The following is a 26,184-nucleotide window of genomic DNA, read 5'->3' as shown; positions in this document are numbered from 1 at the left end:
AATGTCTTTGCATTTATATCAGCTACGTCCAGAAATGATAAACTGAAAGATCTACATGTTTTAACAAGAGCTTTCAAATAAATGCTGCTAATCCTACCTGACACTCTGCTTTCCTTCTGCCTTGACAGCATGTAAAATGATCTGAGTGAAATGAATGAGGTTTTTGCCTGATCATTTCATTTATTTTTCAAGCAAATGAGGAGGTACCCAATGTCATGTGACTGAAAAAAGGAAAGAAAGCAGTAGCAGACTCTTTAAATGTAAACACACACACACACACATAGATATTTCTGGATACTCTGCCAGCCACTTTGTAATGGCGTTCCATGTATGCACTGCTTGCTAGTCTCTTGCACCCTGCTGTTATGTGCTGGATTGTCTCAGGGGCAACTTTTCACAGCCTGCATCTGGTGTGTTGCCTGGTGCAGTAGACCCGAGCCTCTATGGATCTTTTGCTCAGAGCTTGTTCCTGTGCTGTGATGATTAGTGTTTTCTTGCCATCTTTCAATCCAGCTTTGTCCAGCCACTGTATGCAGTGCAGCGGCCTGTCCTTCCCTGATGGTTCCTCTTCTTACTCCTTTTCTCTATCAGGCTTCTACTGCCTGAGGTATTCACTAAGCACTTGGTCAGTTGTGGCAGTCTTCCTGATCCACTCATAGATCTTTGTGGCTTCATCCTGGGGTTGTTGTGACACTCTCCTTCCATTTGCTGAGTGCACAGTCTCAGGGTGCTGGACTTGGGGTGAAACCCTCCACACATGGTAAGGAGCTTGTCTTTGATGTTAGCGGCTCTCCTCCTCTGGCCAGCTTATTATCCTGACAGTCAGCAAGGGTGTAGGTGTTGATTGCCCTGATATTGTTATTCATATTCAGTTCGCAGCTTTCCTAGTGGCCTCTTCATGGTTCCCATTTGACTGGTAGATTCCAAGGTACATGTATCTACCCTCGATGTCTGCCATGTTGCCTTGTGGTACTGCAATCCCCTCAGTTATAATTACTTTCTCTCCCTTTGATAGCATTCAACTACACTTTCCAGTCCAATTCTATAAATGATCTTATGGAGTAATGAATCCAAATTTAAAGTTTTTGGTTCCAATCATTGTCAGTGATCAGGAGAATGCCCATTTGTAAAACACAGTGGAGACTTTGTTATGATGTGGAGCTGTATTTCAGGCAGTGGTGTTGGTTATCTTTCAAAACTGATCTAATTATGACTGCAGAAAAGTACCGTCAGACTTTGGTCCACCATGCAATGCCATCGGGAAAACATCTGATGGGATAACAGTGATCTAAAACACACTACCAATACCTGAAACAAACAAAAAAATACACTTCCTATAGATTTGTCTGGTCTATCATTTTACATGTGATCAGTCAATAAATCAGTTGTATCGGAATTAAAATTTACTTCTCTGGTTTGGGGTTAGAGCCAGGGTCATCATTGATTAGATATCATATGTACACATATTTTTTTTAAAAACTGATGGACACGTAATTATTAAGTAAACAATATAATTCTTAGGCTACATGCCCACACAATGCCCAAATCTATGTCCTAATGAGGACACACTCACAACATCTTTCTTTTACTGATTAAGAATTGCCACAAACCAGACAAGATTGAAAAATTCTACTGTTTAACAAGCAACAGGTACATTTGTTACATTTGATACATTACATTTGTTGCCTGTTGAAAATCAAGCTTTGGGTGCTTGGTTGGGGTCAGCATACACCGAGCTTTTCATCATTCTGGTCCCAGGGTTGCCCACTGCTAGCTATGTGTTAGCATTTTGTCTTTGCAGTTGCCTGGAAAGCTTTGATCCTGTGTTTGCAGCGGTGGATAGCTGTTGGCCTTTTTTTTCTTCTTGTTGTCCTTGCTGCAATAAAAAAGAAATGATGTTTTTGAATCCCTTCCTCCAAAATTGTTGATCACCGTTCTGTTTCCTCGTCCTCCACAGAAAATGTCAGCTTATTTTAGAGCATGTAAAAATGGCAAGGACTGGGCTTGGGGCTCTGTTGACCTCTATGTAACCTCATTTTTGGTCATGTAGTCACTATTGTGTGGTTGTTGCTTTCAGGTCAATGCAAATTATAAGGAAAATCATACTATTAAAACAAGCAAATACAAATGCAAACAAATCCATGCGTGATGGTAATAACAAGAAGTCACATGCGGATTACAGCACAAGATTTTGCCTGTCATTTGAATGCTTTGGAAGTTTTGTACTGTTTGTTTATGGGCAACCTGTTTTAAACAGCATTTTTTCTTTTTACAGGACTGGAAATGGTTCAGTTATGCTGAGAGTGAAATAGAAGAGATTCTCAGCTTTGTGGTATTTATTGGCATTTAACAAACGTGATGGCTCAAAGTTTTGGCCTTTTTAAGTGGGAATTTGTGTTTTCAGTATGCATGGAAACAAGCATAACTACAGGAAAAAAAACTTTCAAGTTTCAGTATGTCAGTGTCTTTGACATATGAGGAGAGAGTGGTATTACATGCACTCAAGGTCGCTAACTGGAAGATAACCAGTGGACAATGAATTTGATGGTATGCATCTTAATCTTTAGGCTGCTGAAGTGCCCTTTGTTTCATGGATTATGGATTTGTATGGCTATGACATTCATGTTGACTAGAAGGTTGTGATGTTTTTTTTATCCCGTAATTTAAAGATGTTGACTGAAATGGAAATCAATTTCACCACAGTGAGAGTGTAAACAAGTGACTACATGTGACTACTGTAAAACTGCTTTAAAAAGGTTTATAAGTGTACTGGATATGATGATGATGGGAAGATGGGTAACATCTTGATCTGCTCTGCTAGATCATCATTACCACCTGTGCCTTGTGTGTATAAATAAAGGATTCATAGATATGTAGACAGAATGCTCTACTAAAACACATGGATCCCCTTATATGCTACTTGGATCTTCACAGGAGCACATTTTCTAGAAACTAGATATGAATAAACCATTATCCCAATTCCTCTTTTGTGTCATTTTACCATATAAGTACTAGCTTGGGTATTTGAGTAACCATTTCTATAACTATAGGATGGTGTTCTCTTAGAAGTCATCGTGTCCCTGAGACTCAAACTAATATTAAGTGAATCATAATAAAGGAGGAAAATTCAGGAAACACTAGAGACACATTCTTGTAGTTTAAAGCTGAATTGTGTGGGAGGTTTGCAGTCATTCCACTTAAAGTGAGCAATCCAATATTGGTGCAATTTCTGAAAATGTTTATTGTTTCTAAAAGCGCACAATCCTGCAACAACATCGAGGAAAAAAAGAGCATTTTTCCTCACCTATTCAGATTTAATATGTGATTCAAACAGACTCATGCATGACCAAATCAGCAAAAAACACATTCACATCATTTTGGGAGAGATTAGTTTGATTTTTTACTCATTAGCATTTTGATCAAGTAGTGACGGTGGAAAGACAAAGGAGGAAAAAAATGCCTCAAACAAGCCCCCTGCAGACACCGAGGGCAGGCATGCAGACACAAATAAATCAGAACTCCAGCCAGGCAGGGGAGGTGTATTTCACACTCAAGGAGTGGCCTACTCTGTGGAACACCAGGGATCATTAATCTCTAGGAGACAAGCCCTCTGGCCAGCAGCTGGCACAGGTAGACATGAAGCTGGCTGAGCCCAGGCCACGAGCCTATAACACTACTGGTCTCATTGTGCTATCAGCTGTCAGTACAGAGCCGGGGCTGTTGACCTAGATGGAGGTGTACCCCAGCCAAGAGCCACAGACCCTGGGACAGCAGTGATGTTTGAGCTGGATCTCGGTCTTCACTGTTGATGGTTGGATCTCAAAAGAAAGATAAAATTGCTGAGGTAAAAGTTGTTGCTGTAGCATGTTACCTGTTGAGCTCATTATTTTAAAAGAAGTCATCATCATTAAATCAATGATGATTCTAATTTTCATTTCATGTGACCAGTAATTGCTCTGATTCCTCTCCACAGTTCCCTTTATTCTCTTACCAGTTTAGGAAGATCAGAGGAAACCAATGTCATTGTAATTCTCTCTTGATCTCTCATCAACTAAGAGGAAACTTCAGTGTCTTTCATGAATCTTTCCTCACTCGGGTGGATGGCAGGTGTGTGTCAAATTAAAGCAAATTATGATGAAACTGAATTAAGCCTGCACTACTTCAACACTTCAGCCAAATGACAAAAAAGGAACTGTTTTTGACACACCAGCAAAATGAATGAGTGAAGAAAAATTATATTTGATCAGGCTAAAATAGAGCTGTGGCTTAAATGTTGGGAATCAAACCAGCAATGCCTGAAATTAAAAACCATTTACAATGTGCTACTATGTATCTAATCCTGCTAAAGGCGATATCATAGTGCAACATTTCTTCAGGTAATTCAGGTGTTTGTGCTGCTGAGAAGTCAGATGTGAGTTTCCAACCTTGTCTATGAAATAGTCTACAAAGGTTCAGAGTGACTGTGTGACTCATGCTGGGCCTGGGGTGTCAAAAAGCCGAAGCTACCTTGCCATACCTGGTGGCTATTTAACAGCATGATGTGCAAGTACATATTGTTACAGGTAGAACAATTTTCTTTAGGAAGCTAGTCTGAGTAGTAATATATCTGTGATGTAGGTCCAGGGTGACGTAGGCCTCTCAGGGAACCTACCTCTCTGCTGTGCGTGCACTAGTCATGGAGAAGGGCTTTTGCTGTATGTTGTCTGAGTCCTCTGTGACGGCATGCTAACAGCAGTAGCTCCAGCACCCAAAAGCACTCATTTTATAACTAAAACTGTTAGTAGCAAACTGGACACTGTGTTCACCACCTACATGAAGTCCTGTTGATGCAACCTTATGACATCTCGCTGCATCCCTCCACTTTGCCGTGTTAGCCCAAATGAGAATGCTATCTCCTAGCGACAAGCCAGGCTAATGTAAGGACACTCACATTAGCAATTATCATATATCTTCTGATATGGTCAGGAGCTACAAATCGTGTGGGATGTAAGTATGGGCTCAAATTGTGGTCATAAATATTTTGTACTTGTAAATCAGTTTTGTACTTGTAAATCAGGATTTGTATGTGTAAAAGGAATTTGTGTGTGTAAAAAAGATTTGTATGTGTAAAAAGAATTTGTGTGTGCATAAAAAAGATTTGTGTGTGGACCAAAAAATACATGTGAAACTCTGCACTCTAGTTTCAAGTTACAAGTATGAATTTTGACCCTAATTTTCTTCCTTTCATCTGATTGGCCAATGTCATGTCAATCACAAATTTAACTATCCAATCAGAGAACAGATGGGTTTGGCTATTGGAGGGATGCTTTATGGAGCTTTAGGTCCTTGAAGGGAATAAATGCCCTTTTACTTGCCAGCCCAGCCTTTTCCTTCATCACCACGAAGGAAAACAGTCTGTGGTGGTCTGAGTTTTGTCATTTTTGTGTCACAGGCTTACGTGCTTAATGCAGGGACCTCCAGAGCCTTTTCAACAGCGCTGCGGACATCGGGGGGGGGCAGTGTTGTGGAAATGACAGTCTTCACTAGTGGGGATAGTTGCATTTCTTCGTTATGAATTAGCATACATGTTTTTATTGAACATTTGAAGAACCAGCAAAAAAAACAGAAACTCTTGAAGAGGACATAAATTCAGAGATAGAAACGACAAGGAGCAGGTGCATCTAGTACACATAGAGCTGCTGCAAAAAACCACAGAGCTCAGCAGCCAGCGCAACAAATTCTGGATCCTTGGCTTTTAGTTAGCATTAGCAGCACATGCTGCGTCCGATGTGAAAGGACCTTTATGCTGCGCACTGTGACTCACAGTAATGCTCCTGGGTCAGCCCTGACTTTGTGTTAAACTAATCCTAAAGTAATAATGGTATTTCTAACCACTGATATACCACAACTTTATCCTTTCAGTAGCTACTGAAAGTTAGGGGACCTAGCTTCTATCGGATATTTATATAGAGATCCTCCAGCCTCAAACTGTATTACCCTTCAAGGACCTGCAGTTCAAAAAAGCGCCCCTCCGACAGCCAAACCCATCTGTTCTCTGATTGTTAACAAGTCCGAATCATAACATGCAGTGTTTGCTGTAGTGTTTTTTTTGTTTGTTTGTTTTTTGTTTTTTAACTCGGTGAAAAAGAAAAAAAATCATATTGAAGTAGCAAATAACCTTCCATTTGTGATTGACATGACATTGACCAATCAGATGAAAGGAAGAAAAATAGGGTCAAAATTCGTACTTGTAACTTGAAACTTGAGTGCAGAGTTTCACACATATTTTTTGGCTAAGTCCACACACAAATCTTTTTTACGCACACACAAATTCTTTTTACACATACAAATCCTGATTTACAAGTACAAAATATTTATGACCGCAATTTGAGCCCATATGTAACAAGACAAAAAGGCTTAACATGCACTGACATGATACATAAAATTGCTTCCTCCACCATCCTGCTCACCTCAAGCCTCATCATCTGAACTGAAGTTAGGGATCTAATGGACAAAAACATGCATACAAAATGCTTATTTATGCCTGAGATTTTTGCAATTATTAATTTTAAGCCAATCAGACATGTGACTGGACTGCTGACAGCAAATGCTAACAAGCTGTTAGCTAAGCTATCATTATGCCAGCTAACGCTAGGCTCAAGTGTTAAACTGTATGAATGGTGTTGAGTTTAGCTAGCAGTCCAATTATGACTGAGGCTACAATTTCAGTTAGAGACCTGCTCCACTCTTTGAGTCTGTGCCAGTCTCCAACTCTAGCAACATGCTTATCTGGAGACATAAGTCCTGGATCTTCACTTCATTAATTTACTTGACATCTATTGTGGTCATCTACAGATGCAAGACTACAAAATGGTCTCTGTGTCCAATACTTATGGAGTTAGCTGTATATGGACTTCAAGAATTTTGCAGGGTGACAGAACAGAAACAGAAACATGTAAGTGATCTCTCAAACAGCATAGTGCCTGCATCTCATGCAGAAAGCAAACACGGTACAGTGAAGTGGCAAGGGAAATTGCAATGGCAGGCTAAGACCAGCAATTTACTCCAAAACAAAATCACTTTGGCAGCTTCTCACATTCTGTTGATTTCAGCACTGCAGGCAAATGCCACCATACTCACTTCAGCTCCAGGTGTGTTTGTTCTGCAGTGTCGATGCCAGATGCCAGAAGAGCTCAACGGGCACAGCTGGAGCGGACTCAATTCAAGAGTTTTTCAAAGCCAGGAATAAACACTTAAACTACTATTGAAAGTAAAAACAATTAGCCTGAACTCAATCAGAGGATCTCATTGAGCAGTGACAGCTTGTTCAAGAAATAAATATATTAAAAGATTTAAGAAAATGGGAATCATGTGTGAGAAACACAAACATCACACTTCCCTGTGGTTTTACTGGTATACCCTTCATTGTGCAGTTGCTTCTCCTACTCTTCCTACTCTTTGACCATAGACAGAAGCACTAAAAATTAAATTATTCAAAAAATATTATGGTGCACACACACTTTATGCTTCAGTTTTAGTGAGTGAAATCCTAGTGTGGATTGCACCTATACAGTTAATTTGTTAATTTAACATGCTAATGTTATGTGACAACTTAGCACTCAACCCTGTCCAAATATGGCCATTTCTAGTTCCAAAAAACAATAAGGAAAAGTTAAAAATGCTGATATTTTGGGGGTGTCCAAATTCATGGGCTGCATCCTCCTGAGGCTGCATGTGTTCATAGCGCGGCCCAGCCAATTCCAGTTTCCAACAATGGTGGCAGCTACTTAGTTTTAATATTACTCTTATTACTCTTTCTGGGTCACAAAATAAACTTTTAACATATTTTCAGGTGAGAATGTAGCTGTGTAAACTTCAAATATCTGCTCGGTTTATCAAGATGTCACATATTTGCAAAAGTGCTCCGATGTTTTCGGAGACGTCTGTTACCCACCAGCTCGATAGCTAGCCGGGGTGAAAACAGCGAACTCGTGGCACATCGTTTTCAAACCCCCGTGGTCTTTCGCTACTCAGGTTAAACATGATTTATAAGTCACTTAGATAAATTAAAAATGTTATTGTTTGGTTTTTTTCAGTGTTTTATTTGTTCGTGAGTAAAATCGGTTTGGCTGAGATTAAAGCTGAATAAAAGTCAAACAGAAAACTGATTAAACAGAAGTGTGAGATGATCGAGAATTTAGGCCAGTGTCCTGTTAGATCTTAGATAGCAAGGAGCAGACGGCCGAGTTTATTAAACTCCACCGAGACAGCTGGTGACGCAAAACTGAAGGCGAGACCGTCCAATTTCACAGTTGTTCACTTCCGGCCTGCCCGGCCTTCAGAGGACCAGGCCCACGTAGATCGCGAAGGTCGGGTACGCAAGAGGATGCAGCCTATGAATTTGGACAGCCCCTAACTCTTCAACATGGCAGAAATCAATAGCTGATATCTCAGCAACCATGTCTAACTCTTATAGTCAGTCAGAGACATTAAATACACTGTTTGGAACAAAGTATTGGGCCACACTTAATATTTGAAACGTTGCCAGAGATATATAAAATTATGCAGTCTACTTTTACAAACATTTGCAAAAGAATGAGTCGTCCTAAAGAGCTCACTAAGTTTAAGCGTACTGCTATAGCGGCCATCCTTACAGCAAGTCAGTTTGTGAAATTTCTTCACTCCTAGATATTCCACAATCAGCTGTAAGTAGTATTATTCCAATATGGAAGCATTTAGGAATCAGTGTAGTTCAGCTACTGAATGGGAGAACAAGTAAAGTTAGACTGTTGGGTTGCAAAGGGCTGAAGCACAGAGTGAGTAAGTCATCAACGCTACGCTGACTGAGTAACTACAGAGTTTCAAACTTCTTCTGTTATTAACATCAGTACAAAAGCTGTGCGCTGGGAGCTTCACAGCATGGGATTCAGTGGCTGAGCAGCTCCTGTGTCTGTAATGTGTATGTAGCCCAGTAGTTTTATGTATCTATTTTAGCTGGCAGAGTAGCTTCAAAATAATCCTTTTTCGGTTTATTTTGGCCTTTATGGACTTTGAAACAAGATATTTTAGTTTCTTTAAGAACTTGGAGAAACACAGCATTCATAGCAGTCTCAAAATATGTACTTTTGTCTAACAGGGATTAATTCTAACTTATTTCTTTGAAACTTTCCTTAGAGTTAAAGCATAACATGTCCACTGTAACAATACAATGTGGTTGCTAGTACTGTACAAAGGTGCTCCAGGGGATAAGAGTTACAACTTCCAGCTCGTGCTCCATACTTTACACAAAGACACTGAAATTACACACACAAATAGGATTATGAAATCATCTAACATGTTCAACAGAAGTAAAGGAAGACTGGCACTTTCTACTGTAATGAGGATGGGGAAAGTGGGATAGCCATTAGTCTTTGCAGTAACAACCGGTTAAGCGTATTATCGTTCTCTACAGGCAGAAATGTACCTAAAGATACTCGGAACGCCTGTTTTAGTAAAAATGTCTTCATCTTAAACGGTCGCTGGAACACATTCCTTGTATCACGGTGTTGTTAATGATGCCGATTTATTCTAATCGAACACAAAAACGAGTCAATGTGACCCTTCCAAAGCCATTTCATTCCTCTGTCTGCATTTTTTAATTCATGTGCAGGCTGTCTGTGTGTTGCACAAGTGTGACTGATGAATAGTGACTCACAGCCAGTGTAATACAGTCACCAAACCCCTTAGTCTCTCAGACAGGTTGGAAAAAATGTCACCAGATGAAAATGTTCCAGATTCAAAAAAAATTTTTTTTACACAAGCACTCGTGGCATAATTTGCACCACACATACACCACACTCGAAAAGATTTTTCACATGACACTGTCACACCAATTTGCCTATTCTCTCCTCAGCTCTCCTCTCTTCTTCCTCGCCCACCTGCTCCCTCGCTTCGTTTCACTAAACAGATGGAGGTGTCAGTGGATTTCTACCCAAGCGCAAGCCAGGGCGGAGCCACTGGGCCTATTTGCATGTTCAGGAGTGAGGAGCTGTCTGTGCGGGTCACAAAGGCTTCTCAGCTGACCCAGCTGTGTGGTCTGCCTCCACAAAGAGGTCAAGAGCAGGTGAGCTGTGACAGGGGCACGAGAAGCTCTGTGCTGCTTCTCTGTTAGCACAACCACTGGATGCACTCTCTGTCCTTGCTCTTGTCTTCTAGACGTGATAAAAATAAAGCGCTGTTTTTAGCTTACAGGTATAGTTCATTGCCCAGAATAAAATCTTGCCCTTGTTTATGCTGTTTTCAGGTTAATTTTGCTGCAGAAAGAGTCCGCCTGCTTCTGCCAGTGGCTAACATGGCCTGATCCTTTAAGCAGTGTGAGACTGCTGACACTGTTTATGATCCATTTGATGTCATCAGTCACTCCTACTGAGTGACAAATAGGAACCAGTTAACATCTTCCTCTGTGCTTTCACATGGAAAACAAACCAAAATATACTAAAGTGGGAAACAAGTGTTACTGAACAATAACTTAAAAAGACAAACAGAACTTTTAACAAGCAGCCAAAAACCAAACAATAGCACTCATGCTTGCTAAGCTTCTGAGTAAAGTTTAACCAACCAAACTCTACCTTTAATCCGGTCTTTAAGTATGACGTCATTAGCCGTTTCCGGGTCCAAACTCCGCTTTAGGTCCCAAATTCAAAGGAACAACATGGCATTACTGAGAGTTGAAAACTGTCTAAATTTTTTAATCTTTAATAAAATGATCAGTGTTGCTGCTTTACCAGGTGTAATAATTAAGTTTAACCTACAGGCATCCATGAAAACAAGATTTATGAAATTTAACAGAGTTAGAAGTTAGCAAGGAGCTAGCTCGCTAGTTTCCACCTAAACAAAATATACCATGTTCTGACTGAGAGATTTCTGAAAAAATTAAAAAGTACAGCTCTACTGTCACTTCCGACATACATGAAGACAGAAAACTAAACAGCAGTGAGGTTTGTAGGGTTACTGAAGTTGGACTAGCTGGTATATAATGATGTGCTACGTGGTGGCTAGCTACACAGCTATCGTTAGCATAATATAAACACATTAGCACAGTGAAGCTGGAGGATGAACGCTAACTTTTTTCCACTCAATGAAAGTTAATGTGAGGGTTCCTGATGGTTAGGGACAAATGCAATCGCATGGCAGGATGCTGTAAACGGACCAAACTTCAGTCAGGAGACAACTGAGATAATCCATCCACAATATGAGGTTAGTCATTAATATACTGCTGTATGGACTGAGCTGTAGTTACATCGTAAGGTTTTAAAAACTGAGCTTTGAAATGAGTAGTGGTAATAAAAACCAAGAGAGGCCAACAGTGATCACTGACTTTTTTAGGGGCTTTTTCAGATTAAACAGAACAAGATACAAAGCATTAAAACATGTTAAAAATATAACAGCCCTAATAAACGCAGAGTAGCTTGGACCAGGAAGCAGGGCTAATACGTCATCACTTAAAGACCGGCTAGCAAAATAAACAAAACTCTTATTAGTTTGGCAAGTAGATTAGAAAATATACATAAAAAAGAGTTGTTAGGTCTAATTGTTGAATGTTGCCATTGTGTTTCTTAAATTTGTACAGTCTTATTTCAAGCAGTATTATCAAAGCCATTCCTTTGATCCTGAACACCTCTAACCACTTTGTGTTGGGGGAGGTTTTATTGTAGATACATCCTATCTGAGAGATCTGTTTCTTGTGTTGTAAGCTTCCTGCTTTTATGACCCTTTTGGTCATCAGGAGGTCACACAAACGCACCCCCAAAACACACACACACACACACACACACACACACACACACACACACACACATTCTTACTTACATACAGAAGTTCACACATATACATACAAAGCCTTGTCTTAGAACCATGTGGGCGTTGCTTTGCTGTGTGAACTGTCTCTCAATAAAAGGCAGCAGGAGGAGGCCATCGTCGGGGTCATTTTCATGCTGGACACACAGGCCTCCCTTGCGCAAGTAATCGATCGATCGCTGACTGTCTTGTTTTCTTTCATGATGAATAAGTCTCTAGAACTTGTGGGAACACCGACCCAACAAGAGTTTCATTAGCTGTTTCCTCCCTGTCTGTACTGAGCACACAAGCATGTAGAATACGTAGCCTTCTCCTTTATCTGTGAACACATACACTTCTAAAAAAAAAAAAACAATAAAGTTTTCCTTTAAACTACCATCACCAAATACACCCTTAGGCTTTTCCATAATATTGCACACGAGCCAGTGGTTCTGTAATTCTTGATTTATTTGTATAAAACATTCTTGGTATTACCTCTTACAGGCTGGTTCAGTCACTCCATTTGGACAAACATGGTTGTCAATTCATGGTGTCAAGTAATTTCCTGTTTTTGCTTTGATTTGTTTTTCCCTCTGAAGTCTTTTCACTTCCTGTCTTTAACACTTTTCTCTCTGTGTTCAGTTATCAGTTATCACTATATATGTCACAGACTATACATACTAACTCCGTAACCATATAAAAGATGGACAAAGAAACTATCATGTCAATGAGCCTTGGCTTTTGATAGCAGTTAGTTTTCATCATGCTTCTTAATTTAACAATTTTTTAGAATTTGCCCTTTTGCCTTTTTTTCTTCCCTGTTGGCTACCTACAGGGATATAACATCAGGGTGGTTTAATACCTTAATGTTATATCCTATTTGATAGATGTAGCTTCAGTAAGCTTTTAAGACTTCTACATCATCAGTGTGATTTTTTTCCCTGAAAAAACTAAATAAATTGCAGAATACATTTTTAAGCAATAAATGCAAAGCAAAGAAATGTTGCAGCAAAGTGTAGCAAATATGACACAAATTAAAACTCATCTATGCAAATTAATTAATTAATTTTAAATTTGGCAAAAGGTTTAATTACAATTCCATTTGCAAAAAAATGAATTTTCTGGCAGTTATTTCATGGTTCAGGCTTTAAAAGGTTCAAGATTCAAATTTTTCAATTTACATAATTTTCTGTTTCCTGCTTTTGGATGTTGTTTCTGTTGATTCTGTCCCAGCAGTAGTCCCACGTAAAACTTCCCCAACAGATTATTGTTTTGAACCTGTCAGTGAACCATAAATCACTAATCATTCAATACCTCCCAGAGTATTGTTGTTAGATGCATATAAATACATACATATGCAGGATGTGGAAACACTGCCTGCTGGAATATTTTGTCACTGGAGACTTAAAAATATGTTTGTATATTATTTATATAGCCTGCTACTTACCACATGCTACTTAAGGCAGCGGCCAGCTACTTACATTATGAAATACATTTTCTCAGCCATGAGGCTAAAAACAAACACGGATAATTCTCTTCCCACATGAACATAGTAGTGTTATCATCATTGCTGTGGGTTTTGTCAACACAGTGTGCTGGGCTGCAGTCAAATTCACGGCCTGCTTCAGTCAGTTTGAGACACTCGGCTGCGTCCTACAGAGTGAAAAACACCTCGGAGTTGCAATAAGTTAAAAAGAGCCAAGCAGAATGACATGAGGCTCCATTTGTATGTACGGTTATCCAAGACAGCTCTGTGACTTGCTTGTGGATTTTCTGGGTCGCTTTCACTCATATCTGTGTCTTTTTTCTACATCTTCCTGCTCGTGTTGTTTTTCCTTCCCCCTGGATATGTTACAAGAGCCAATATCCACTATTTACCTCATCCTCAAGTAATTTCTTCCTTTTAGTATATACCTATCCAGAACAAGAATAAATAGATGTGAAATTGTACTTGGTGGAAACTTCTGGGAGCACAGCATTGTTTGCTCTCATTTACTCATGCTTGCTTTGTGTTAAAACCCGTTTCTCAGAGGTGTCGAATTTTTTTCCCCACACAAGCGAGCCTTTCCAGTCATGTTCAAGAAATCCACGGGAATACATTAGCATTCTCTGTACATGTCTCCATTATTTGTACAATTGTAAGTTGTGGTTGCTCTCCACAAACACTCATTAAAATGACAGAAACTGCTACTCCAGCCTGGTGCATCCTCTTGATAAGAACATGTGCCTTGGGCAGAATCACTCACATTTATTTATTTGGACCCCCATTAGCTGCTAGAAATATAGCAACTATTCTTTCCTGGGTCCACGAAAGCAAATATTACATCATAATTCAAAATCTTATAAATACATAAAGGCGAATAAACTAACAGAATTCACGGCAGAATGAGAAGACACAAAGAACATAAAAAATAGCTTAACGGCTAATGAGATATTAGTACAAGAGTTGGCAGGAGGTGCTGTTCTGTGTCATTAGTTCTCTTTTTGAAAAACTGCTTTACTTGTTAAATGTGTGATGTATGAGGGAAAGACACTCCATGTTTTCATGTCTCTGTAGTAGTTTTTTGAGGCAGCAAACCTTCTGTAAATCAGTGCTAACTTAGTACATACAGTGCTCTGCAAAATGCTAAAGTCACCGCTCGTTTCTTTATATTTTGCTTCCAAGGAGCCAGACTTCAAAGTGCTCTTTTAGAGCTTTTCTTTGGACACTGCCTGCTTTTTCACTCATTTTCAGTCCAGTCGTGGTTCTTGACCATTTTCAGAGGAATGTTTCATTGTTGTGTGTTAAGACACTTAACACTGAATCACACAAGTGTAGCTAGGTGGGAAAGATGCTGTTCGCCAGAGGCAGGACTCACTTTGGGGTATCGCTGTGAGCACAGGGAACGTTGGGGAACATTATGGAGGTATGTTAGCTTCTTTGAACCAACGCAAGCTACAGTAGCATGATTCCAGAGACAGGTTTAATGTCTTAAGGTAAATATTTTTTCACACTGTGTCTGCACTAAATAGCCACTGTTAAGTATTCAGTATTATTTTTAAATTCACACAGTATATAAAGGTTAATCCTTGCCTGTTACAGTATTTGGGTGGATGTTAACAGAAATGTAGGAAAAGCCTTGAAAGAGGCTGGCCTGACAGCTCATCCCTTGGAAAACTGTGCAATGCATTTTCCTGATCTTGTGGTTTGATGCACTGAACAGTTTGCATGCATTTGAGTTTGCATATTTATGATTTAACAAAATATTGTTATGTTTTGTACGTGCTTGTAAATGTATTGTGGGTAAGAGTTCAATTTTACTATTCTTTAATTTAAAAACACTGAAAAGCTTGGATAATGTAGACTATCATAGATGTGGGTTAAATTTTTGTAGGTATTCACCATTGCACAATATAAAGACAACAGTGCTGCGAATAGGCTAGGACAGCGTGTACATTTCACGCTTTGCCTCTCCAAAGCGTGGAAAGGAAACGCATGCAGAGGTTCCAGTAAGTTGTAATCTGCAGTAGCAACAGAAGGGGAGATTTTATTACAAGCCAACATGAAAATAAGCATTTAAACAGTCATTATTAACACATTCACATGTAAATACATATTAACTGACTAGCTTAATTGTTTCTGATTATTAAGGACCCTGGAATGCACTTCATAAGTTTTAGCTTTAAAACTATTAAAATAAGATAGGTCAAGATAAGATTTTATTGATCCCACAGCGAGGAACTTTGTGCGTTACCTCAACCTCAGCTGTATTATAACCCCCTGCTGGTTATGCCACTTCTGCATGTGTGCATTTCATGTTTTGGAGAGGCAAAGCGTGAAAAGAACACGGTGAACGGGCGTGTCTTTTACAAGTTTTGCTGTGATACTGGGTTGTTTAAATCTGTCCACTGTAGACGTTGGGACCCCCAATCCTGGGTTTTGCAGACTGGCAAGAAATGGTAAATGAAACTGGTTTTGCTACTTTTGAAGGACTCAACAAGAAGCTTTCATAGATGAGACATTATGTAAATTAAAAAAAATTGTTGGCCTTAATATGATTATGAACCACATTGGATGGAAGTCAATTAAATAAAAAAACCTGAAAAGCTTTCTGCACTGGTGTTGGAAAACATGTCATATGCTTCATCAGTGACTGAGGTTGTGTGCATTCTCATGATCTTTACAGTTTACAATATATCGTTTGACTTTACTGTGGACTTATTGAATTTTCTTTCCTTGGTGTTAGTGGCTGACCACATTACCAGACTGCAATCCAAGTTAATAATAATAATAATCCAATAGACTGGATCGGATGGTTGTTTCTAGGAAGTGGCAGAAGCTGAAAGTAGGTCAGTTATGCCTCCTTCATCTCTAAAGTGCAATGTGCAGTTGGAAGACATGATACAGATCATTTCTAAAAGCAAGATTCAGTTGAATTTCTCAGTTTCTACTTAAAACCACCTCCTCATCTTCTTCCCCTCGTTATTTGAAAACCCAGTCTAAAAACCTACACACACACACACACACACACACACACACATATGCTCCCTACTTTATGCCACTCTGATGAAAAAAAAAATGTGTTAACATATGGAGATTTCCAGTTTTGTCAGTGTCAAGCATCTTAAAAAAAATACATGATAAAAAAATGATGTTCAGCTGATGAGACAGATGGTTCATTAGAGAATCACAAGTATCCCGCTAAGTCTTCCACTTACTTCAGCAACAGACACGAGAGGCTGAGACCCAGACTCCTGCAAGTTTGGTTTACCGTGCATGCTGGTACTTTACCACAGAGGCAGCTCTATATGAAATGTGAATAGGAATTACAGTGAGCAAAGGCAGAATCTGTGCGGTTTACTACAAACTGTCATGTAAAGAGCTTTACATGAACCTGACCTACTGGAAATAAATGCTTTAATAATTCTGTATGTTTGCTCCATTTTTCATTCCCTTTTGTTTCAGTTACTTTATCTACATCTTCTATTTTGTTTTGCTACTCTGCCTGGATAACTACCAGGTTTTAGTTTCCATGGCAACGTGAATTTTTTTTCCCCCTGCAACTAAACTGCTGGAAACTCAGGGAGTTTGGATTGCAGCTACTTTGCAAAGCATTTCATTTGGTTAGGGTGCATATACTTTCCTTTCCTCCCACTTCTGATGAATTAATTTCTTACTTGTTTCTGACAGTCCTGCTAGAGGAGGACGAAGAAATACATGTGCACAGTGTAAAGAATATCAGGAGGACAACACACACACACAATTAAAACCAACAATACTCAACAAACTTTACCCATTTCCAAGGATAAAGGGTATCTGTTGTATATTGCTGGATTAGGAAATGAATTAAAATGCAAATGGGTGCAGAATGAATGTTGAACAGACAATTGAATTGTGTTATGAGAATTACAGAATACAATATTTCTTCTTCAGCTTGATTCAATTTAGGGATGAAAAATCTCCCGCACCATTTTACAAAAACAAAATCAGACTACAGTAGCCCTTAATTGCTGTTATGTGTACTGATACAAGTGAGTCTAAAATAGGCTTACTCATTTTATCTGCTACCTGAACAAGGTACTACAACTCTCTCCACCATGACTGTTGTGCGTTGTCATTATCACTATGAATGCTTTCCAAAGATCTGGACTCCATGTTTTTGCTGTACTATTGTTTTAAAACACTCACACATTCATACAGTGCTTTTAAAATTAAACTAGTGTAAAGTGCTTTTCCTCTTGCACATAACCATACCCCTCCTTCGTCTGCAGCAGCTGTGTTACTCACTTTGTTTTCTCACAGTGTAGTTTTAGCTTCCTTTGTAAAATGTCCCTCTCTGCTGCCAGGACACTTGTCCATCTGTGAGTCAGTCAAATGCAGCCTTTCCATGTGAATGTGTGGGGGAAACTCTGGGTTAACTTAGCAGCTTCTTGCGAATTTTAAGTGAAACCAGAGAATGGAAAGATAGTTAGGCTACGCTGAACTGGCCTCATAGTACAGATCCCAGGAATTATACTGAAGATAACCAGGAAAAGTAAGTTAAAAAAGGAAAGTACTAGAGTAAGAGAGCAGACCTGTCAAACATTTGTTAAGGCAACCATGTGGTAGTACACTTAAAGCCTGTTTTGTATTGTAAACTTAGCTTGGACAATTACTGTTGCGTATTCAAATTCACTTAAGCCTGCTAACATAGAGTAAGGCTAACTGGTAGCCATTGTAGCCTATGCTAACTGTTTTGTGATTTTGCATTTCTGCTTTTGAGACCTGCATGCTGGCTGTACCTTAAAAGTTAGTTTGGACTAATTGTACTTGACTTTGGGCACCACCTTTCAGTGGTAGTTCAAATTGTTAGCTATAATATTAACTCCTCCTTTTACCAACCTTGAAGTTAAAAAATTCTTATAGTTTGATAGCATGTTTTTGTTGTTAGCACAACATGTTGCCTGCTTTGATAGCGTTTTATTAAAGTGAGCCTTTTTGTACTGCGATTTAAACAGGTTTGTGAAAGATCCTCATGCTCAGCAACTCTTTGTTTGCACATAGAAGGATCTCTGTTCTGCGGCAGACCAGTAGGGTGCTGGTATAGGGCCATTTACAGAAGAAATGTGTGCTGAAATAATCAATGCCCTGACTGAATAGGAATATTAGTTGAAAAGTTACAGTAGCCTAGTGGACAAGGTTACTTAGCCACTGAAGGAGATGAGAAAAAAGAGTTGCAGGAGGATGGAACAACAAAAGACAAAGAGAGTATACTTGAAAGAGCTATGGTTCATGCTACAGCTGAAAAGCTACAACTAAAGATTGAGGCAAAGGAAAGGGAGCAGTTAAGGCAACATGAGCTTGAACCCCAGAAAGTTAATTTTGTTCTTCTCATCCAAATGACTTCTTCAGTCTCAGCTGACTTGAGCCTTCCCCAACCTTATATAAAGTATGCACAATGGTCTGTGAGCTCAGTTTCATGATCATGTGCAAATTGTCATTGACTATTGATTAATGGGTATGAGTACCATTCATGAAGAGCTGGGGAATTGCTGCAGACACAGCACTGTAAGAAGATGAAAGATGCACCTTGGGCCCCCTCCTCAGTTCAGAAATGATTGTTCCTTTTTTACATAAATGGCTTCCTTGACTTCCCATTAAACCCAGGTTCCCTCCCCCTTCGGGATGTATACATCCTCAATGAAAAAGTGGCCACTGGCCTGCAGGTGTAAATGGACTGCAGAGTCCTGGTCTAACAAGTTAACCCTTCTGTGGTGTGCCATTTGCTTAGCCAATGGTTGTTTGTATATGATTGTCGGCAATGCTCTCTGCACTCATACACGTATGCAGTATCACTCTGTGCCAGGGGAACCAATCCTTGGGTTGGAACAATTTATGTCATTCCATGTTTTGGGGTTTGAAAACCATAGAGACATGGTTTTTTGAATACTGCTGACACATAAGACACATATTAGAATTTTAGCTTCATGTTAAAAGTATTCAATCGAGTGCTTAAGTTTATGGGTGTGGAACATAAAGTTTCTGGTGCTTACCTTACTTAAAGTAAAGGACCCCTAGAGAAGTCCAAATTTGACCTTAATCCCGGTCCAAAGTCTAATGACAGATATGCTTTTTTGCTGTTGGCCATCTGTGAATTCATGCAGAAGTCATTGCGGTTCAGTCCTGCACCATTAGGGGTCAGTTGAAATTTCTGAATAAGCTGTTGATGGCAGATTTTCCACCTAATGTTGAGTGCTAGTCTAATTTTCTTGCACAGACAGCTGTGAGTTTGTTACAAAGTTCATCTATAACAATGGGAGCACTCAATCACAGTTTATCAAAGGTTCATGTTAATGAGTTAACCTCACTGTTGTACGGCCAGATATTTCTGTAGTGTAAAATGCAAGCAGTGAATACATCAGTCCATGCCAAACATGTGAGGGAATAAAAGGTTGTGCAGTGACAAGGTCGTGTTACTGGGTAAAATGCTAGCCTTTGATACTTAGCTTGCCCTTCACGCCTAAATTGGATGAAAGTGACATGGGTAATCACTTACACATGACAAAGTGGGCCAAACTATTAATCAAGGAGTTGCAGTGAAATAAATTTATTGAGGAGCTAAAACGAAACATATAGGTCAGGACTGCTTTCACTTTCTGATAAGAGTGCCCTCCCAAAATGAGTGTGTGTCTTTTCTTGTGTCAGATATTAGTAATTCAACAAAGCGGCAGCTTTAGTCACTGTTGATACTGCGTTTAAAAAGCTCTGACAGCAATTTACATTTTAAGGAAATAAGCATACCCGGTCCATTAATATGATAATATCAGCCACCCAACCACTGTTACAATGGCTCTCATGCATGGAAAGTAATTGTCCATTTATTCAAAATCCTTTCCCTAAGTAATATATTCAAATTGATTGAATTCTGCTGTAGGCACACTGAAAGCTAATATGTTGATACTCTTTGGGGTTTGGGGGCATTCACTGTCAATTATTTAATAAAGAAAACTAATCAAAACGTAGCCATTTACCCAAACAATGGAGAGATATTTCACGCTGAGATGAAATACTGCGAATATTCCCTCAAGTCGTTACTAAAATCATAATTCAATCAAGCAGACAGTTATTTCTGCTTCAGGAGGTTAAAAAAGGAGGAAGCTGGAAATGATGACTGGTGACTATCTGTGCTGTGGCTATAAGAAACAAGAAATTCAACTAAATGAGTAAAAAAAGAACAACGACAACAATATTTGTCTGTTTTACCTCATATATTCTCATTTCATCAGCTGCAGTTTAAGGACTTGGGGTTGAACATCAGTTGTGAGAGATAAATGTGTATTCTCTGACCGCTTGCTGGTAGTCACTGTAAAATACATTTCTAAAGACTCATTAACATAAGCTATGAGACCAGTTTCAAGTGACTCCCTGGTAAACGCTGGTTTCTTGGGAAAAATATGTATTCCACAACTAATTGGAGAGTGATTGCTGAAGGTTGCTGGCAGGAAATTGGTTGCAAAGGGGTATATAGTGTTGTGACAAAAAAACCCTCTTTTGACTTTGGTAGTTGGCAGGTTGCTGTGGTCTCCAGTAATTTGCTTGCAAGGTGCCGTCTTGTCTGCAAACACCTGCAAAATCACTGATGCAAACCAGAAATCAGCTCACCTTCATTGGTTGCAATGGTAGGGCACGCATCTTACTTAGTAGGGGACTATTCTGTTTCCAGTGGTAATCTCATTTCCACATGGTAGTCCAAAATGTATCCGTTCTCTTTTGACAGGACTTTGCTAGCAAGGACTGATTTCCAGGACCCAAGATTTCTGGGCTGTTCCAGAGCTGGTGTTACTAGGAAGAAGAAAACCAACATTTTAGGCCCAAATTTTGAAAAACGTTCTCTTTGTTGCCTTCAGTGAATCCACTATAAAGTAGATATGCTGAAGATTGTGTGGAAAACTTTTCAGGTTTCTTTCTAGATCTACTTTTAGTATTAATATGCTTTGTGAATATAGCCCAAGGCTTTTTAGAGCTTGACTCGGTAAATGTGCTGAAATGATAAACCTCCTGAGGCATCTGCTGTGGAACTGGATTGGACTTTAAAACCTTTCTATTATTACAGTGTACAAAGTGCACTTGTAATGTCAACAATTCTTCATTATGCAGGAAACTGTCCACGCAAGAGCAACAAACTGCATGAGTCATGTTTTAGTTTTGAATTTTCAGATCTCAACTTGGTCAGCAAAGTCTCATTACCATAAAGGATTGTGGCTTAAATGCTGAAAACTCCAGTGGAAATAAAATGAGTGGTCATACCTTTGACCTCAGTTTGTCTGAAAAATACCAAATCAGTGCCTCATTAGCAAAGGAAAAGAAATCAAATTTAAATCTCAGATTTGCACACCGTAACATAGACATGACAATAATGTAGCATCAATAAAATGTTAGATATTTTGTCATGATGTTTTGGAAGAGTTGACAGATGACGCTGTTTTAGTTATGTAGTTGGAATGAAACTGTAACCAATACAAGTAAACAGGAAGTTCTTTAGAAAATCTGCCCCCTGGTGTGAAGTATTTCCCGAATTTCCCAGAGGAACCCAAGCGAGGGATTAACAAAGTTCTATCTTATCTTATCTTAAGTAGCTCAGTGTTCTCTAGCAATGAGGGAGATGAGGAGTGTGGTATTGTACCATAGCATCAGTGTTCCATCTGTAATGTTCAAATAGGAGTCTGGTGAGAGTTAACCTCAGCTGCCATGGATGTGTACTGGTCACTACCCATGAGAGCGAAGAGGCTGCCCGCCAAGGTGACCTCTTGAACCCTGGATGTCAGCACCCGGAGCACATTAGCCCCCAGACTGCACTGTGAGATCCACCGCATCTTGACATCCAGGACTGAAGGGAAGGAGGGCTTGGGGGTCAGACCAAAGGAAGAATCAGAAGTGAAAAGTAGAGTGATAGATGACACAATGTGATGTCTCTTGAGGGATAAGAGTAAGTGTGAGAGAGACATGGGAGAAAGAGAGAATGTTTTAATATCAACAACTAAGTCCAAACAGAACCGGTGGGCAGAGTTTGGCAATAAAGGCACCTGAAATCCATTCAAATTAAAACATACACTGACACAAAAGTCGGCACATGAATACAAAGAGCGACTTAGCCCCGTTTGTTTGGTAAGCCTGCTGAGAAAAGAGGAGGTGAAAAAAAGCCCTTTCTAGGGCATATACATGTGAGTGTTTGTCTGGCTGTTTGCCTGCTTGCCCATTTGGAAGTCCCACTGTTCAGCTCTGTGTGTGTGTACGAATGCATGTGTGCAGACACTTACTCAGGCTTGTGTTTGTGTGACTGTGTGTGAGTATATGGCTGGAGGTAGGCGAGCATCAGGGAGCAGGGAGCTGGGGAGTTTTGGGAAAGGTCGTGAGGCACAGTGGCTTGGCATGGTGGCATATTTCATTTATAAGCTCACTGGGGCATAGCTGTGCTGCAGGAAAGATTAAGCTGTAACTCTTTCATTTGTAGCTAAAATGCCGGGCATGTTCCATTAGTGAGGAAAAATAAAACCTGCTTAGACTTACGAACATGTAAATTAGTGATGTTGCCACAGCCGATTTCACTAGCACAATGCATTTATTACAGTGTTTTTATTTGTTTATGTTCAAACAGTTAAACAAAAAATAGACTTGGAAGATAAAAAAGCAATGATGCACGTAGATGTGCACGATTTAAGACTAGAGCTTGTATATGCAATGTAATATAGGAGGTGATCACAAAGGAGTTAGCTTGGCTTTGAGCAGGTGTTTGTAGTTTTTACTCGGTATCGGGTTGTTGATCAAATATTCTATTTTTATGGGTCTCATCCGTGTCTCATTATCAGACTGTTAACGTAGCGCTTTCTGCTCACGATAACACACACTTTAAGATAAGCATGAGAGAGAGTTAAATTACCACCTCTTGCATTAGAAGAAAGTAACACTAAAGAGTGCTAAATAACAGGTAACATCCTTCACATAGAGTGTGAATTATTTATTCCGCCATCATTTATAAAGATAATTGGATGCATATCAGTTAAACCAGAGGAAAGAAAGCATTATTATAACATCTCCCTTCTTACTATTCCTACAAGATTTTCTTATAATTTGGGAAAATTGTTAATAACAACAGTTCATTTCAATGCAATTTACTTTTATTTATATTGCACCAAATTATCACAATAGTTGCCTCATCGTGGAAGGTTAAAAGCCCTATAACAACTCCAACAATCATATGAACCCCTATGAGCGAGCGTTTGGCGACAGTGGGAAGGAAAAACTCCCATTTAATAATTTTGATGTAGAAAGTGTATAACGGTAAATATGAACACAAACTAAATCAGAGCTGATCATTTCGACCTGTAATGTGAACATAGCACATGAACACTAGTAGCCTCTTCACTGTGACACTTTCACACAGGAGGACAAATCTTTAATGAAATACTGAGGTCATACAGGGTCGGCGTGGCAACCAGCAGGGCAAAATCAGGCCAGGAGAAGGCAAACGGTAACTTAAAAGGAGATAATACACAAGGAAACATAAAAAGAAATTGCCAGATAGTAATGCATGAAGGTACAAGACAAGAGAAATGGAAAGTGAATAACAGAATAGTGGGAAGATAATTGGGTAATTGGGAGATATGTGGTCCACGAAATCTTACGGAAAGAAAACAAAAGCTGAAAGTAAAACTAACTGGAAAGAAAGATGAAGAAGTTTTGAAAAGAAAACAGGGAGAAAAACAAAAATCTTAACCATGACATTCTGACATGTTTGAGGATCTGAAAATATATGCAGTTCAAGATACAGTAGTTCTATTCAATTCAGTTTTATTTGTATAGCTCCAAATCACAACAACAGTCACCTCAAGGTGCTTTATATTGTAAGGTAAAGACCCTAGAATTATAAAAGGTACAGTGGATAGGTACAGTGAGAGAAGGGCTATTTTTCTCTGTTGATATTAAATGTTTGAACCAAAAAGATTAAAAAAAAGAAAGAATTTTGCAAAATAAAGAATGCATAATGTTGTTGGAGACACAAAATGGAACGTGAATCTGCTGTCATTATAGCTGCCAGTTTTGCTTTCTTTTTATACAGTCTGTACAAAACCTGAAGCCTGTTATACATTTCATCACTACTTAGCAGCAACGAGGCATTATTAGACAGCTCTCACTGGTTCACAGACGTCCCTTAAAAAAAAAAAAAGTTCTCATCCTACGCAAGCCCAGCTGGACGGCAGAAGAACAGGACAGTGCCACTCCACAGTTTACCATTTAACATATTTCACGATTCTTTCACCTTTAGCGCTGCTCAATACTGTCTGACGCGTGACCTTTAGCAGGAGAATGAGAAAGGCCTGTAACTGTAAGCACCCACTCGCACACACGCACCGAAAAATAAGCAAGTACACGCACTCTTCTAAGGTCATAGCCGGAAACAGTCAATACGAGTGGTGAGCTTTTGTGTTTGCCGATACTCGCCAGCAAAGACTTTGACATGGCTACATGAGGGAGATAAACATGAGAAAGGCCCTCTGTTATATATGGATGGGTATGCACACGCACACATGCCGACAGATCATCAGTTTTAATTATTGAAATTAAAGCGGGGCACTTCACACACTCATTGCGTCCTCTGTGCTATATGTTTATGCAAACTTGATGTAATGGGGCTTTTGACAGTGGGCCATTGTTGCAGCAGGTTAAATTCAGGCGTAAACAAAGCAAAAACAGTCACATCAGCTACACAGGCCCACACATTTGTGCACACACACATACAGAAAAAACCTCGGTCTCAGAGCTGTGTGCGTGTTGCTCCAAAATCCTGCAGAGAGGAACATTAAGTCATACAAACACCTTGAGTGTCAGCCTTGGCTGTGAAAGGCGCAGAAGATGGATGGTCTTTAGCCTCGGCTGCTCAGGCAGTGATGAATGACCAGATAATTTCCAGGCCACACACACAAACCAGCACACACACAAACACACACACTAAGCAGCAGCATGCACCCCAGACAAATCTGTATGAATATGAGCATGCTGACTAAAAATAAATAAATCCAGTTTTTAAAAAAGCAGACTTGTCAAAAGTAGATAAATTCAATCTTGCATAATGTGCTCTAAAACACACTTAAAGACATACACAGGTGTACAAGTACATGACATATATGCACACACACATGCTTATGTGGTCCATGTGGTCTTTCCTTTGATGTATCTGTGTGTCCATCTCAGCTCTGCGAGTACAGACAGGCTTTTTTTTCCTGACCATGCGCTGTGTGTAATACATGACTTCCTTCCAGTTTGCCACACAGTGCAGGCTCCTTACCTGCTTTCTGCTGACTGACTGCTCACTGTAGAGCAGGGGTGCCAAATGTGCAGCCTAGGGTCACAACCAGCCTGCCAGATGGTCCACTTCAGCCCACTGAATGACTCTGCAAAACTACAATGACACCATGAAGCGAGCATTAATACACAGCAGTGAAAATATATGTAAATTAACAAATCCTTTTATCTTTAGGTTGTAATGTACACATGTAACAAAATACTGAAAAAGCTATATATTTTTTTCAGGATGTTAATGTACAAAAAAACCCTTTCTGTTTTCTTTCTATCTTAAATGTAGGTCCAGACAACTTGACATCAAATTAGGCATTCTGTTTCCACAAGCTAGAACACCTCTGACACCGCAGCTTTGCAGAGGCCCATAAGACTCTACTCAAAGCAGGCAGAGAAAAGACTTTTTAAAAAAGTCTTCAATGGAATAAATATGATGGCGTAAAGATGTAAACTAGTGTTGCGTGATTACACCGATGGACCAGGTTGTCACGGCCGAGAGGCCAAACCAGGAAACCGGACTCAATTGCAGACACAGTCAGAGGAACTGTGAACTATGAAACACTCATGCAAACGTGAAC

General features: G+C 39.5%; 1 protein-coding gene across 2 annotated transcripts in view; it reads right to left on the bottom strand.

The window, feature by feature from the left end:
* Positions 1 to 25,737, bottom strand: part of LOC102080073 (macrophage mannose receptor 1-like) — a 29,854-nt gene extending 4,117 nt beyond the window's left edge. Inside the window, exon 1 of one of the 2 annotated variants that reach the window (XM_025902573.1) lies at positions 25,596 to 25,737. Coding sequence is in view for 1 of the 2 variants with exons in the window: in XM_005450770.4 (XP_005450827.2) it covers positions 98 to 175 (78 nt within the window). In the remaining variant the exon portion in view is untranslated. Of the gene's footprint in view, positions 1 to 97; positions 212 to 25,595 lie in introns of those variants that run through there. The other variant, XM_005450770.4, reaches the window with a different exon arrangement.
* Between the last annotated feature and the right edge of the window lie 447 nt (positions 25,738 to 26,184).

This window comes from Oreochromis niloticus, linkage group LG22 (assembly GCF_001858045.2).
Source record: "Oreochromis niloticus isolate F11D_XX linkage group LG22, O_niloticus_UMD_NMBU, whole genome shotgun sequence".
Taxonomy (NCBI): Eukaryota; Metazoa; Chordata; class Actinopteri; order Cichliformes; family Cichlidae; genus Oreochromis; species Oreochromis niloticus.
This window is presented reverse-complemented; position numbering and strand designations above follow the sequence as displayed.